Raw genomic sequence first — 12978 nt, forward strand, 5'->3', positions numbered from 1 at the left:
TTAACTCATCAAACTCAGTTCTTTATTTATTTTAGCTGATAAGGATATTGCATTTTATATGTAGAGGCAGGGGTTCGAACCCCAGACACCCCACTTTTTCACAATTAAATTGTGTGAGTTCTAGCCATCAGACTACTTGACAAAAAAAAAATTACAAAGAAAATGAGGTATTAACACAAAAACCAAAACAATAATGTGAGTGTGAGAGAGAAAATTGTCACAAAAATTATAAAAAATAGTTGTCCAAATGACGTAAAAGAAATGCCTATTCGCCTTTTGAAAAGCATATGAGGTATGGAGTTTTCATTTGAATTCACAACAATTTAGGCACAATGTCTAGATACACTTACATATTTTAAAAAAAGAATTAAATAATTTTTAAAGTAATAATCATATAAACATGGAGTATGAGAGAATAATTGTAAGATTTGACAATGACGAAAAGTCTTCTCTCATCACATTAAAATAGGACAAATCAAATTCTAGTTCCCTAGCTCTTTGTTCAAAATGTAAATAAGGCTCCCTAGAGTGTCAATATGTTTCCTCAAGTTTTTTTCTTCTTTTTTTACAAATATATTTCCTCAAGTTCATTTGCACAAACTAAAATTTGAAAATAAAAGTAGCGAGAAAATATGAACCAATAACACCAAACAAAGTAGCTGAGAGAACCCTTAAAAAAAATACTTGAGGGAAGGAACTGATCCCAAACTACTTATTCCTCTGAAATAGAAGTAATTTAGAGAAGACTAAATCGAAGTAAAACAGTGATAATTTAGAGATGAAATTCAAGGTTTACTCTTAGTTATATATACTTCACAAGGGAGTATGCAAGGTCATAATCATAACCCAACTTCACACTCAAAAAAATGAATTGAAATTTAAATTACAAAGGTCTGAATAATTGCCAATTGTGGTTCAACTACGCTGAATGGAGCTTATACACTAACACAAAAAGTAAATATCTGCATACTGTGTAACAGAATTCTCATGTTGCTAAGAGGAAGGACATGCAAATATTTGTACTCCCATCTGATTTCTCATTTGTAAAGGTTGCAGGGGAAAAAGACGTTTTAACACCATGTTGGTAAATAATAAAAAGCTAAATCTTCTCAATATAAGCTCACTCCTGTACACAAAACCTTCAATGAGCTCAAAATAAAATCAGATCATGGCTGCCAAACCAACAACATCACCATCATGAACATTGGACTCAGGAGCACTGGCTGAGCTGCGTGGTCTCACTGCATGGCAGAAGCATAAAAGGTTAAATTTTTCAAAATATTACTCTAGAAAAATAGATAAATAGATTATCCTAATAACAGCTGAGACGCATAGCAGTATAGGGAAACTACCACACTCACGGGAACACTCAAATCTTAATATGTTATCTCACAATTTGAGAACTATAATGTACACACTACGACAATTCATTGATAACTCATGCTAAACCACACATTCCAGAAGTTGGAGAAGTAAAATACAGAAAGAAAGAAAAACATTAAAAGTCATTGCTTACTTGAAACATTTGTAATGATGTTTACACTTTTCTGCGCTGCAAGTGCTTTTAATTTGTTCCCAGTTGCCAACAGAAGCAAGCTTTTCATGTGCTGCTTTTGTTCCTTTGGACTTGAAGTTTTAGATAAAGATTCCTCAAAGGCATGTAAGTCGTGAGGAGTAACAAATGGGAGAGATTGCAAAATCTACAAAAAGAGTGAACACATTATTAATATGAACAAAAAATCTATACTACTCAATGTCCAAGGGATTTTTTAAAGGGTATTCCAAAAGTTAAATGAACTAAGAAAAAAACTATCAAAATCATGGAAAACAACTAACCTGCCGGGGGGCTGGGTGTCTATCACAAAGATTTACAAATATCTCTCGGCAAATAGCAACTAGATCAGAACTGATTATTGCATTTGATTCAAGGGATAAACCTTGAATAACGGATGTGAAAAGATCTCTAGAAACATATTCTATGAGTTCAGTATGGTTTGTTACTATCGAAATAACTACCATCGTAGAGCAAAAAGAAGAAATCTTTGTCACAGCTTCACCATCCGTCCATGTAAAAACTTCTAAACACATTCTTAATGTTGGAAGGGCAAGACTTTCATGCTTTAGAAGGAAACTGTAACGTTTAAAGACATAATGAGCAGAAGAAAAAAGTTACCAAACTGAAGTTAAACAATAGGAAAGAACCACTATAGATGAAGTATATTCCAGAACAAGTAGAAAACATACCCAACCAAAGAGCATGATGCAACTGCATCCAAGCTTTTCACAGAAGACATGTCGAAACGAATAATATGCCCAGACTGTTCCAAAGAAGGGAATCCAGTATTCAGGGGAGGAGAAGCAATCACAGAGAGGAGTGAGCACATCTCACGCGTCAGATCCCTCAAAATTTTTTCCTCCATCACTTCTACTTTCAGGTCTGATCCAATAAGAATTCCATGAATATCAGGAACCTTTGCTCTACCATCTTGCAGAAGACTAGACCATGAACAACTAAGAGCTTGCTGAACATGAACAAATAGTGGGTGCAGAAGCTTTTCCAGCCAAATTTCCCTCATATCCACAGGACAGTGTTTAACCAAAGGAATCAAAATGGAATGAACAAGCAGCCTCAAATGCCTGAACTCCATTGACTGTATATTCTCCATCAGGGCAACAGCAACAGAGTGTGCATCCAAATTTTTGAAAAATGAGTCCCCAACGGTAGTTGACAAGCCCAATACATTATATCTATTAATATAATAGACCAAGCATTTAGTAATGTATGGAGACATAAATAAAGAGCAATGAAGATGTCATACATGCAGATTCATATATTAACCAGGAACTTAATTTGATCTTTATTGATATTTGGTGAAAAACAAAATTGCCAGTGAAGAGCGATCCAATTTGGAATAGATAAAAAATAAAAATTGAATATGCACGCTTACCCACTGTCTCTGATGCCTTTAAACCAATTTCGTATATCAGATCCATTTGGTTCACCGTATCCTTCCTTAGGGTTCTTTGGCAATTTAGGGTTCTCTTCTCCAAGAAGACTGAACCTCTCAAAATCACTCATTGCCATTGCAGCTTTGATCTCTCCAGGTAAAGTTTGACTTATAGACAGAGACCAAAGAGAATGTAAGCCTCGAAGTAGCTGGAAAGTAAAAAATACACACTATTAATATTGTTAAAAATAAAATACAAAACCATTCATGTGTCTTAACCACCTAACAGTTAAAATTTTGAAATGGTTGATGACGTTTTACAAAAGCCTCTGATCAAGTGATCTTGAATTCAATCCAAGCCATCCCCATTTTATTCTAATAAAAAGTTCAATTTCAACATATGATAGGTAGGAATGTTCACTATCCACTCTTCAACCCCAAATGGCTGTTGAGCGAATGGACATGTTAGATATATAATATTAAAAGTTCATGCCTTTACCAAATAACTTAAGCATCTTGGATAGTTGGTTCATGAAAAGTTCAAAGATTTAAAGAACAACATTGAAAACATAGCAACCATTTTGATTTAAAATACTAGAGGAAACACATGGCCAGACTCTTCAAGGAAGTATGCATACTTTCAAGAGAGGAGTTAGCATCCATAACACATGAGGGGCCATTGGATTTAAAGGAGTTGAATCTGATGCTGAGCTGTTTTCTAAATTCCCGTGAGCTTTCTTCAACCCACTCCTCTTGAGCGCTCTCTCAAATAATGCAACTGTGTGAAAAATTGACCACATAACTGGCGCTTCTGAGCACAACTGAACCAAACCATGTGGATTAGACAAATATTTATCCTGCCACTCCAATTGTATCCACTGTTGGCTCAAAGGTTCTAGCAGCCACTTTAAAACTTCTTGCTGCTGTTGAATCCTGTGGCAAATTAAGAAATAACAAGTGAGATAAGGTTAAATAAATCTTAACAGAGTATAAAACAAAAAAAATATCAACAAAATTATCTACTCTGTTAGATCATTACCCAGCAGAAGAAGCCATAATAAGAAAAGCTTCGCCTATAAGATTATGCTCTCCCTGAAGTAAACGACCCTCCCTTTGCAAACAGGAAATGGTATCAGCAATGCCCTGCATACAAAGTTGTAAAGGTAAATATACTAAATCTCCTCCCGAATTACACTCTAAGCAAAGGGGCATTTTCAACTTGTACTCAAGTGTCCAAAAAAATGAAAGACAAACTAGTGAGAACAAAGCTACACTAATTACAAAATATAACGCTTTAAGGTTCCCTGAGTTATTTATATAATCATTCAATAGTGCCATTTTCACATGATAAAAATAGCGGATAGAAAACTACATTGTGTCTTTCAAAGATTTAAGTTTCACCAGTCCAATTCCAGTCCCTCTTCAATTCTTTCGATTAAAAGTCAACTTCAATAAGTGTGTGGTTTATAACTCATCGAAAATAGCATCACACACTAATATATTGACGTGTTTTAGAGGAGACTAAAGTGATGAAAAACAAGTTGGAAATTAACAAAAGACAAGTATGAAAGAAAATAGACAGTTGCTCTTCTTGAGGCCACCTGAGTTGCTCAACCTATTGGAACATATCTTTCGATAAGGTTTTTTTGCTCACAAAACCTATCGGATTTCACTATATTTTGAGCAATGCAGGGGGCCCGTAGAGTAATATTCATGAAAATACAGTGCCAAATACCGATTTCAAGAACAATTTTACAAGGTCACCTGACAAGTCAAACGAAAAATTCAATCACCAAATATTTGTATTATACCATAGCAGCAAAGATTTTTTCAGGAAACATATTTTCATATTTGTATTATACTACACCGGTGTGTTGACAGTTGACACATGAATATAACAATAGATATCAAAGTAGCCCCAGTTAATTCAGCATGATCCCTGTAGTGGCTGATTTTTATTATGTTATGACTCAACTGGCTTAAATTATATTTTTAATTCATAACTAGATCAAGGTTAGTTATATAGCTTAACACGTGTGAAGATCTGTGAACATAACCAGTTAATTGCAATCGTTTAACGATGGATGTTTTAACAAATGCACCTTCATATGAGGCAAGATGCTTTTATCAGCAGCTTTTGCTATCCGAATAAATGATGTACAGATCTGCAACCTTGCATGTCGAGCACTTGATGTTGATGGATCCTACAAAGAGAATATATAACTTTTACTTGTCAGAAAATTTAGATATAGTTGAAAGTAAGAATGAAAAGGGGCTTTCTTCAAAAAAAAGAATGAAAAGGGGCTGTTGAGGGAACCTTAATTTCAAAGGGAAGAGATGTTAGAAGTTCAAATAGTTTATTGATAACACTGCCAGCTGCATCTGGGAAATACTTCAAAAAGAGACCCATTCCTTCCAAATAGCGAACAAGTACTTCCACAAGTGCAGGCTCCTTCCATTTCAAGGAAATAAATTGTTGGAGTAAACCTTTAAGACACAATAACCAGAATTATTACAAAGGTCCAACCAGACAAACTCAAAAACAGCAAAATATGGAAAATAAACTAAAACAACCTTCAAATGTTCTACATAAAGCAAACTGAACTTCAGCATTCGCCTCGGCAATATCATTGTTGGATCTGTCAAAAACAGCATTTACAACATTCTCTAAAGCCAACTGCATGCTTTCCACCACAGCTAAGTCCTACAACGAGAAAAGCAGAACAAACAACAGTCAACACATAGGCATGAAATGATGGCGAGAAGCTGACATTTTATCGAGACTAAATTCAAATTGAAAAATTAAATAGAAGGCATTTAAACCTGAGTTGCCACCGGTGAAACCAGGAAATTCTTGATTACTATATCAACTTTTTCAGAAACTTTAGCCGCAGCTATCAGGGGTTTGTGTGAAGCAACAAATCTAATCAGCTCCAACTGTTTTTAGAAACCACTCATCAGTAAAAAATATTTCAAAAGGGTTAAACCAAATTTAAAATAAAATAGAAATAAGTTGGTTTTAGGGTATAGTTTTACTCTGTATTTTCACGTGTTGTATTTTTCTTTCTATTAGATTGTCAGTATTTCATAGCTTTGAACAGCTGTGACTAAAATATAGTTACAGAAGGCTCCTCTCCTCTTATATCTATTAATAGAGTAGGGAGAGTCTTTGCAGTTTACCTCTCATTTTACACATTGACATGCAAATGGTGAATTACACAAACACTTCCTCTTATATAACATCAATCAATGGAATATTGCAAGCAATAAAGCCACTTTCCGAATACTATCTCAGATTATGAATAAATTCATCAAAGTAGAAACTTCCTTAAAAGATGTTCCATAACAGAAATTATTCCTGTAAGTATGGAAAAATAATTTGTATGATAGACAATAATATGTTAATTTTTATATGCCTGAGACATACCAGCCTAGAACGATACTGGCTGAATTTACTCTTGTCCTCAAAATCGTCACTCCACAACTCCAATGCCCCTAAAGAAAGTGCAGTTCCAGGCAGAATTTTCTCTCTTTTAAGCATGCGAGGGAAAGATGTATCTAACATCACACCACAAAAATCATCATTCACGAAGCTTAGAGTCTTCTTCTTTGCATTCTCAGAACCTGAGCCACTAGCAGCTGAACTGTCAGCAGCTGAATGAGTGGAATTTTTTGGCTTTGACAGTAAATCCCTCATAAGCACCTGCAAGTAAACATTTGTTGCAAGAAATGAGAGATATGACAATATGATCCAAAAAAGAACCACCACCACCAGACGGTACTTTTGTACAACTGCAACATACCAGCCAGAATTGCAGGGATTGAAAATGAATTGCAAACTTGTAATTTTTGAAAAATCCCAGCATCTGGAGAGAAAATAAAATGCAATGGTTAACTGAAATGCAAGATTTATAAGTGTTCATGTAAAATAGAAGTAAACTGAAACAGCGAAATATTCCATCCATCCATATGATAGCAACATGAATTAAACAAAAGAAAATCAACTTGTCCTTTGGCGAACAAGTTATGCGAATTTTTTTGCAAGATCTGTTGTGAAACGAAGATATTTTGTCATCTGCATGCAAGTATCTCTACTGTGGAGTTTAATCAGCACAAAAGCCAAAAGAATAATGAACGATATTGAGATTAAAAAAAATCTATAACAAAATTGCCAAAGAGAAACCAAAACCACAATTAATATACTTCATCTTGAGCCAAACTTCCCTAACCTAAGCTGCACAATATTACAAACTTACTATTACTATTATTATACTATACATTAATTACCTGTTCTAGGTAGAGTGAAAGTATGGAACTATCTCCAGCAATACTTTGCAAGTTAAAGGAACCCAGTAACACCATACATTCACATACGCATTCAGCAAATTCATATTCACCCTCATCTACAGAGCCGGGAACTGAACCAGATTTGTACAAAAAATCCCTAGATATATTCATCAACAATTGAAAGATTTCCCTCATAACTTGGTCAATTTCAGAAGCAGATGCATCAACAGATCTCTTCCTACAATCACAATTCAGATATATCATTCATCAACAAAAAAGAAAAAAAATGCCATCAGAATATATCAACCATTAGAGCTCTATAATGCATACCTCGACGAAACAAGTTTGAAAAAATCAGAAGCATGAAGACGAAAGTCTGGAGCAGATAGTAGGAAACCACAACTGTTGGGAGGCAACAGAGAAATAAGGCGGGAAGAGACAGAGAAATAATGTGCTTATGTAGCAAGAATATTGTATTGAGCTAGAATAGATAGTAAACAATGTAAGATACGTACCCATTAATGATACCAGACTTGGAAAGATCAGTCAATGGAGCCCACTCGGCATATGCAATTATTGCATTTAAAGCAGCTGTTACTGCAGCAGCATGCAGTTTGGCAATGTCAGTCTGTTTTCTACCAGCTTCATTTAGTGCAGCTACAAAGTGTCTTTCTAGTAACTGTACCAAGCATCACAGCATTAACAATAATGCTTAACAAAGAACTTGTAACGAGGTTTAGGGCTCAGACATACACTGTACAATAGTGGCAAAATTTCAGGCAATGATTCAGTTAGCCCGCGCAAAAGTAGCCTCCGGCGCTCACCTAAAACATCAATATTGCAAGTAAGAAGGACATATAACATTTCACTTCCAGAGAATTCACTCAAGACTAAATACATATTCATTATTAAGTGCAAACGGTCATATTCTGCTAAGTGCATTTTGTGTTTTGTATTTTACTAGTACAACCAAGTTAGTCAAAATTAAGGTTTTATTTAGGACTGGGAAGAGCAGTCAAAATCGTATCATAAGATGGACTGCCAATCCTACAAAATTCAAAAAAAGTGTGTGTATCTATGTATATATATAAAATAAATATGGAAAAAAATTAAATCATACAAGCTTTTAATTAAATTCGAAAACAGTGCCTTATAATGAAAACTTATTTTTATTAACTTTACTCATTCCTTTTATTACTTCAACTGACCTAGTCTATTTGTCTGGTCCAAACAAGTTTAAATCTTCTCTCGCTAGCCGAAGGAGAAAACTTAAATGGGCTCAAACAACAGGCCCAACAAACCCTAATCCCAGTTCTAGTTAAACATTAACAAACCACAGCAAAGGAAAACACAATAAGTGACCACACACAGGTTTCGGCTGTGGAGTCTAAAGTTACATGTCCAGCGGCAAAGATGGGAGGAGGGGCTGCAAGCAGCCTCCATGGCAGGCTGTGTACAGAGGATACACAAACAAAGACAACCAGCGGTAAGTAACTTCAGCGCAGCAGAGAACGACCTTCAGTCACAGGTTTTTCAAACAGAACCCTTTTTTTTGGTAAACAGGTCACAGATTCGACCCAGAATCACAGCTTGCCCAAGATCGACGCTTTTACAGATTTTTCGATCTTGAGCGGCAATTCTACCCAATCCTGACTGGCCGCAATATTGCGCAAGATCTGGAAGGTTAGGATTGGGTCTGAACTCTGAAAAAATTGTGAAATCGAGCGATATGATCCAAATCATGATTTTAGGTACTATGAGTACAAATGCCTATATTATTAGAATAAAATGTAGACAGGGAGGCAATCACCGAGTTGGCACATCCCATTACATCCTGCAACCTCTTCCTCTCTCTAGTATGCATTTTCGTTCTGCTCTTTTTTCACTTACGCACACACATTAAGTTTATCAATGTATCAGATGGAAAACATTTCAGAGAGATATGTAATAAATACGCCATACTAACGTGTCCCATGCCCTTTTTTTTTTTTAGAGCAAATGCCCTTGCTTTGTTTATTAATATTGGATGCCCAATATTACCATTAGAAACACTCATATCTCTCCATTATTTAACACAGTTGGAGCAAGTTTGATTCTTTGACTCAATTTGTATATACGAGCCCCATTTACTAAAACCTATGTGTGAAAGCTCAAGACATTACAAACCTTCTAAGTCCTCATTGTGAACTGTAATGTCCTCAGGAAGCCACCGCAGCATCATTGAAACCAACTCAGCCTGTATGTATTTTCGAATTATTAAAAAACAGTGCATAGAAATAGAATAAATCAAGCATGAAAATGAGACGAGAGAGGAAACTTGAAATTTACTTGTATTGGACCCTTGCTAGATAGAGTAACCAAAGATGGATGTATTTCTCGCCATAGATCAAGACCCTCTCTTCTAACAATCTGTGAAAGTACCACCAACCAAATATGGTTTAGGCCAAGCAAAATTTCACAAGTAAGAAGCAATGTAAATAAAAATGAAGTCATTGTGGTGAAAACCTCGGCAACAAGGGCAGCAGTCTGACTTTTAAGAGCCCAGTTTTCAGAAGGATCTGCAATATCATACATTAAATCCATGGAGAGCTTTGCGAAATTCTTGTGCTCTTCGGAGCTTAATTCCTCCCATCTTAACCGCACCAAATGCTGTATACAAATATATTCTCACATAAGAAACAAAAACACATATGCTCGAAAATATTAAGAAAAATCTCCTAGAAAAGGAAGTAGTAACAGCATATGAACATGAACCTGCAGCATCTTAAAAGCATGCAACCGGATTTCAGATGACCAATTCCTTTTCACCAGAAGGAACAACGTGTTCGCTAATGTCCGTATATCACCACTTGCCTTCATCTGTAGAGATTTGAAATACATAAGTCTTTAGAAGATATTCAAATGTTAACCAATCATCACCGTAAATTAGCAATACTAGTAGACTACAACAACAGCAATCAAGCTTTCTTTTCTGGTGGTGTCCGGGGTTCGAACCCTGGACCTTGCATATATTATGCATTGTCCCTACTACCAACTGAGCTAAGCTCGCAAGGACACATCAATCAAGCTTTATCCCACTAAGTGGGGTCGGCTACATGAATCAAACAACGCCAACGCCGTAATGTTCATTCATCATATACTAGTAGACTACTACTACTACTACTACAATAACTAAATGCAGTTAAAATAATATAATATAAAAGCAAATACTATAAGAATGTTGTGAACAAAGCTGTCGAGTAAACTCAATTAGGTCATCATCATCATTAATGTTAAAAATAAAAACTAGTCTTAAAACTCTCCTTTATTATTATTATTATTATATTGAACAATCCCTGACAGTAACATAGTTGGTGAAAACAAGGATTAAATATGTGTTTAACTGTGATTAGGGTTTCTTGTGAAAAAAAGGTTGAAGTAATTTATGAACAGAAAAATGAATTGAATACAAAATTTGATATATGATCAGATGAATGGGGAAATTGATAAACCCTGAAAATGAGGAAAGGAAAGGGAAAAGAAGAAAAAGCGTTAGAGAAGAGATTACGGAATCGAGAAAAGAGAGAGCTTGTTGACGAGAGTCAGGAGTAGAAGACCAGTTGAGGGCGGTGGCTATGGCTTGAGCCACATTGTGAACACTACTGTCCTCCATTGAAGCAAACTTCACTGCAACGATAATCACTTTTCAGAGATAATCGCTTTTCGTCAACAGAGAGAAAGAGAGATAATCGCTTTTTTTTTTTCAACACAAGTCTCGTTCGTTCGTTCTTTGGGGTTTTTCAGTTTTCACTTTTTCATTTCAAGTCCACACACACACACCAGCCTGGGTTTTGTTCATCGCCTTTTATAACGGTAGTGAGTGCTTGTCTATTACGCTGTTATGCTATGTTACCCTTCTCCTTTTTATTACTCCCTCCGTTTCAAAATACATGTCCAATTTTTGCAATGTGCACTATTCACTTGACTTACTTTGACCATACTTTTTAACTAATATATAAATACAAATATTAGCATGTAAGATGTTGTTTGATTTGTCTCGACAAATATTTTCAAAATATTAAATTTTTATAATTTTTTACTTTAGAAAATTAAAGATATTAACAGTCAAAATTATGCATTGGCATATGTGAAGTGGTTGACTTGGACATGTATTTTGAAACGGAGGGAGTATTATATTTTATTTTTATATATCGATTGATGCTTCATAAATTGGTCGGAGTATCTCTCTTTCTTTTCTCTCTAGTTTCTTCTCCTTCATTTGCTAAGGAGGGTGATTTAAGGTCAATTTTTGATCCAAAATCATCCCTCTAACTCGTTTCTATTTTCCTTTTATTGAAATAAGTGATTTTCACATCTATTTCGTTTTATTTTGTGATTTCGTCGTCTTCGTGTGACGTTGGTTGTTCGTCGTCTTTGTGCAACGTTGTTTGTTTCTCTCAGGTATTTGATGAATGCTTCAGATTGTCATATCAACTTCGATACAGTGCAGATCTAATCAATGACTTTGGTATCATCCACGTTGCAGATCCGGAAACATGGTTATTCCGGAGATTTAAATATAGTCATATGTGTAGACATTTGTACTTTGTCGTTTTATGTTATTAACATGGATGTTGTGAGTCTGTTCACAAATTCATTCTTTTTGTTTTTAGCGAATTTGCATTATATCGATGTACTCTTTTAATTTGAATGAATGAATATCTTTTATTTTGTAAAAAAAAATTGGTCAGAGTGAAAATCTTTTAATTAATGTAATTAATCAAAATTAATTATGGGATACACACATTGTCGAATCAATTAATTTCGGATTAGTCAGGTGGAAAGAGAAACATAATGACAGTATAAATGGTGGTAACCATGGTTTAAAGAGGAGTCATAATGCTATAAATAGCGATCTCGATTTATTTATTTGCAAAATCTCACAAAGTATGTTTGAAATCTATTGTGAGTTTAAAAAGGAAATTTCATTTTTAAGTAAGAATTTGGCGGAAATAACAGTTAATAATGCTAGTTAATGATTAATGTTTAATCGTGATGGCTTCGTGATAACTCTCTCATAATATTAATATTTTTGTTTGAAGAAACAATGATATTATTTCTAACAAACAAATTGAGGTTTTAGTAAAAAAAAAAATTGAGGTTGAGACAAACAAGCAAAACAATATTCTGTTTCTAAAGTTACCACATTTGGAAGCTTCAAGTCAAAAGATCCTAAAGTATTTAAACTTCAAACTAAGTCTAAGAATTGCTTTTGAGATAAAGAACATGCTAGTGTATATGGGGGACAAATGAGAAAAAGGACGAGGGTACGTAATTGTGAGGGATAAATAACTCAAGTTACCACCACGTAATTCCTAATAAGTGCAAAATATAATCATCACTAAAATGATCGATAGTGAAAATGGAAGCCACGTGTTTCAAACATGCTTTCATATATTTCACAATTTTCTTTGATAAGTGGTATGGATACAAATATGTGGGGATTGCTGCCTATAAATATCGGATATGTTGCACATATATTTAGTGTGTTTGGTTCTACTTTGGATAGAATTGATTCTGAGAGAATTGATTCTGACGGAATTGATTTATGTTTAGATACAACAATAAAATGAACGTTGTTTTGATTAAAATTGATTTTGAATGTATGATTACTAAAATTGACATAGTTGAATGTATATGTAGATACATATTAAATTTAGATATATTATTTAATTTAAATAAATAAATTTCTATATATTAATTT

At 34.6% G+C, this 12978-nt stretch overlaps 1 protein-coding gene across 1 annotated transcript; it reads right to left on the reverse strand.

Moving 5' to 3' along the window:
- Positions 1-771: 771 nt before the first annotated feature.
- On the reverse strand, positions 772-11076 carry LOC11429604 (protein HASTY 1). The gene is made up of 22 exons (XM_003626316.3): positions 10783-11076; positions 9990-10094; positions 9741-9884; positions 9564-9644; positions 9402-9471; positions 7989-8059; positions 7751-7914; positions 7566-7637; positions 7236-7473; positions 6752-6814; positions 6376-6651; positions 5772-5885; positions 5523-5652; positions 5266-5435; positions 5051-5152; positions 3988-4091; positions 3587-3881; positions 2949-3157; positions 2245-2748; positions 1837-2131; positions 1517-1700; positions 772-1241 (listed from the first exon to the last, which is right to left on the reverse strand). Exons 1-22 carry the CDS (start codon positions 10885-10887, stop codon positions 1162-1164), a joined length of 3576 nt encoding a protein of 1191 aa, XP_003626364.1. The 5' UTR covers positions 10888-11076; the 3' UTR covers positions 772-1161.
- Between the last annotated feature and the right edge of the window lie 1902 nt (positions 11077-12978).

This window comes from Medicago truncatula, chromosome 7 (assembly GCF_003473485.1).
Source record: "Medicago truncatula cultivar Jemalong A17 chromosome 7, MtrunA17r5.0-ANR, whole genome shotgun sequence".
NCBI lineage: Eukaryota > Viridiplantae > Streptophyta > Magnoliopsida > Fabales > Fabaceae > Medicago > Medicago truncatula.

What these genes read in the sequence shown, in the direction of transcription:
- LOC11429604 (XM_003626316.3), bottom strand. Translation starts at nt 10,887, where the DNA reads ATGGAGGACAGTAGTGTTCACAATGTGGCTCAAGCCATAGCCACCGCC. An exon ending in CTGCTGCCCTTGTTGCCGAG is followed by an intron (nt 9,645 to 9,740) that starts GTTTTCACCACA and finishes GTACTTTCACAG; the next exon opens with ATTGTTAGAAGAGAGGGTCT. An exon ending in ATTATGGCTTCTTCTGCTGG is followed by an intron (nt 3,882 to 3,987) that starts GTAATGATCTAA and finishes AATTTGCCACAG; the next exon opens with GATTCAACAGCAGCAAGAAG.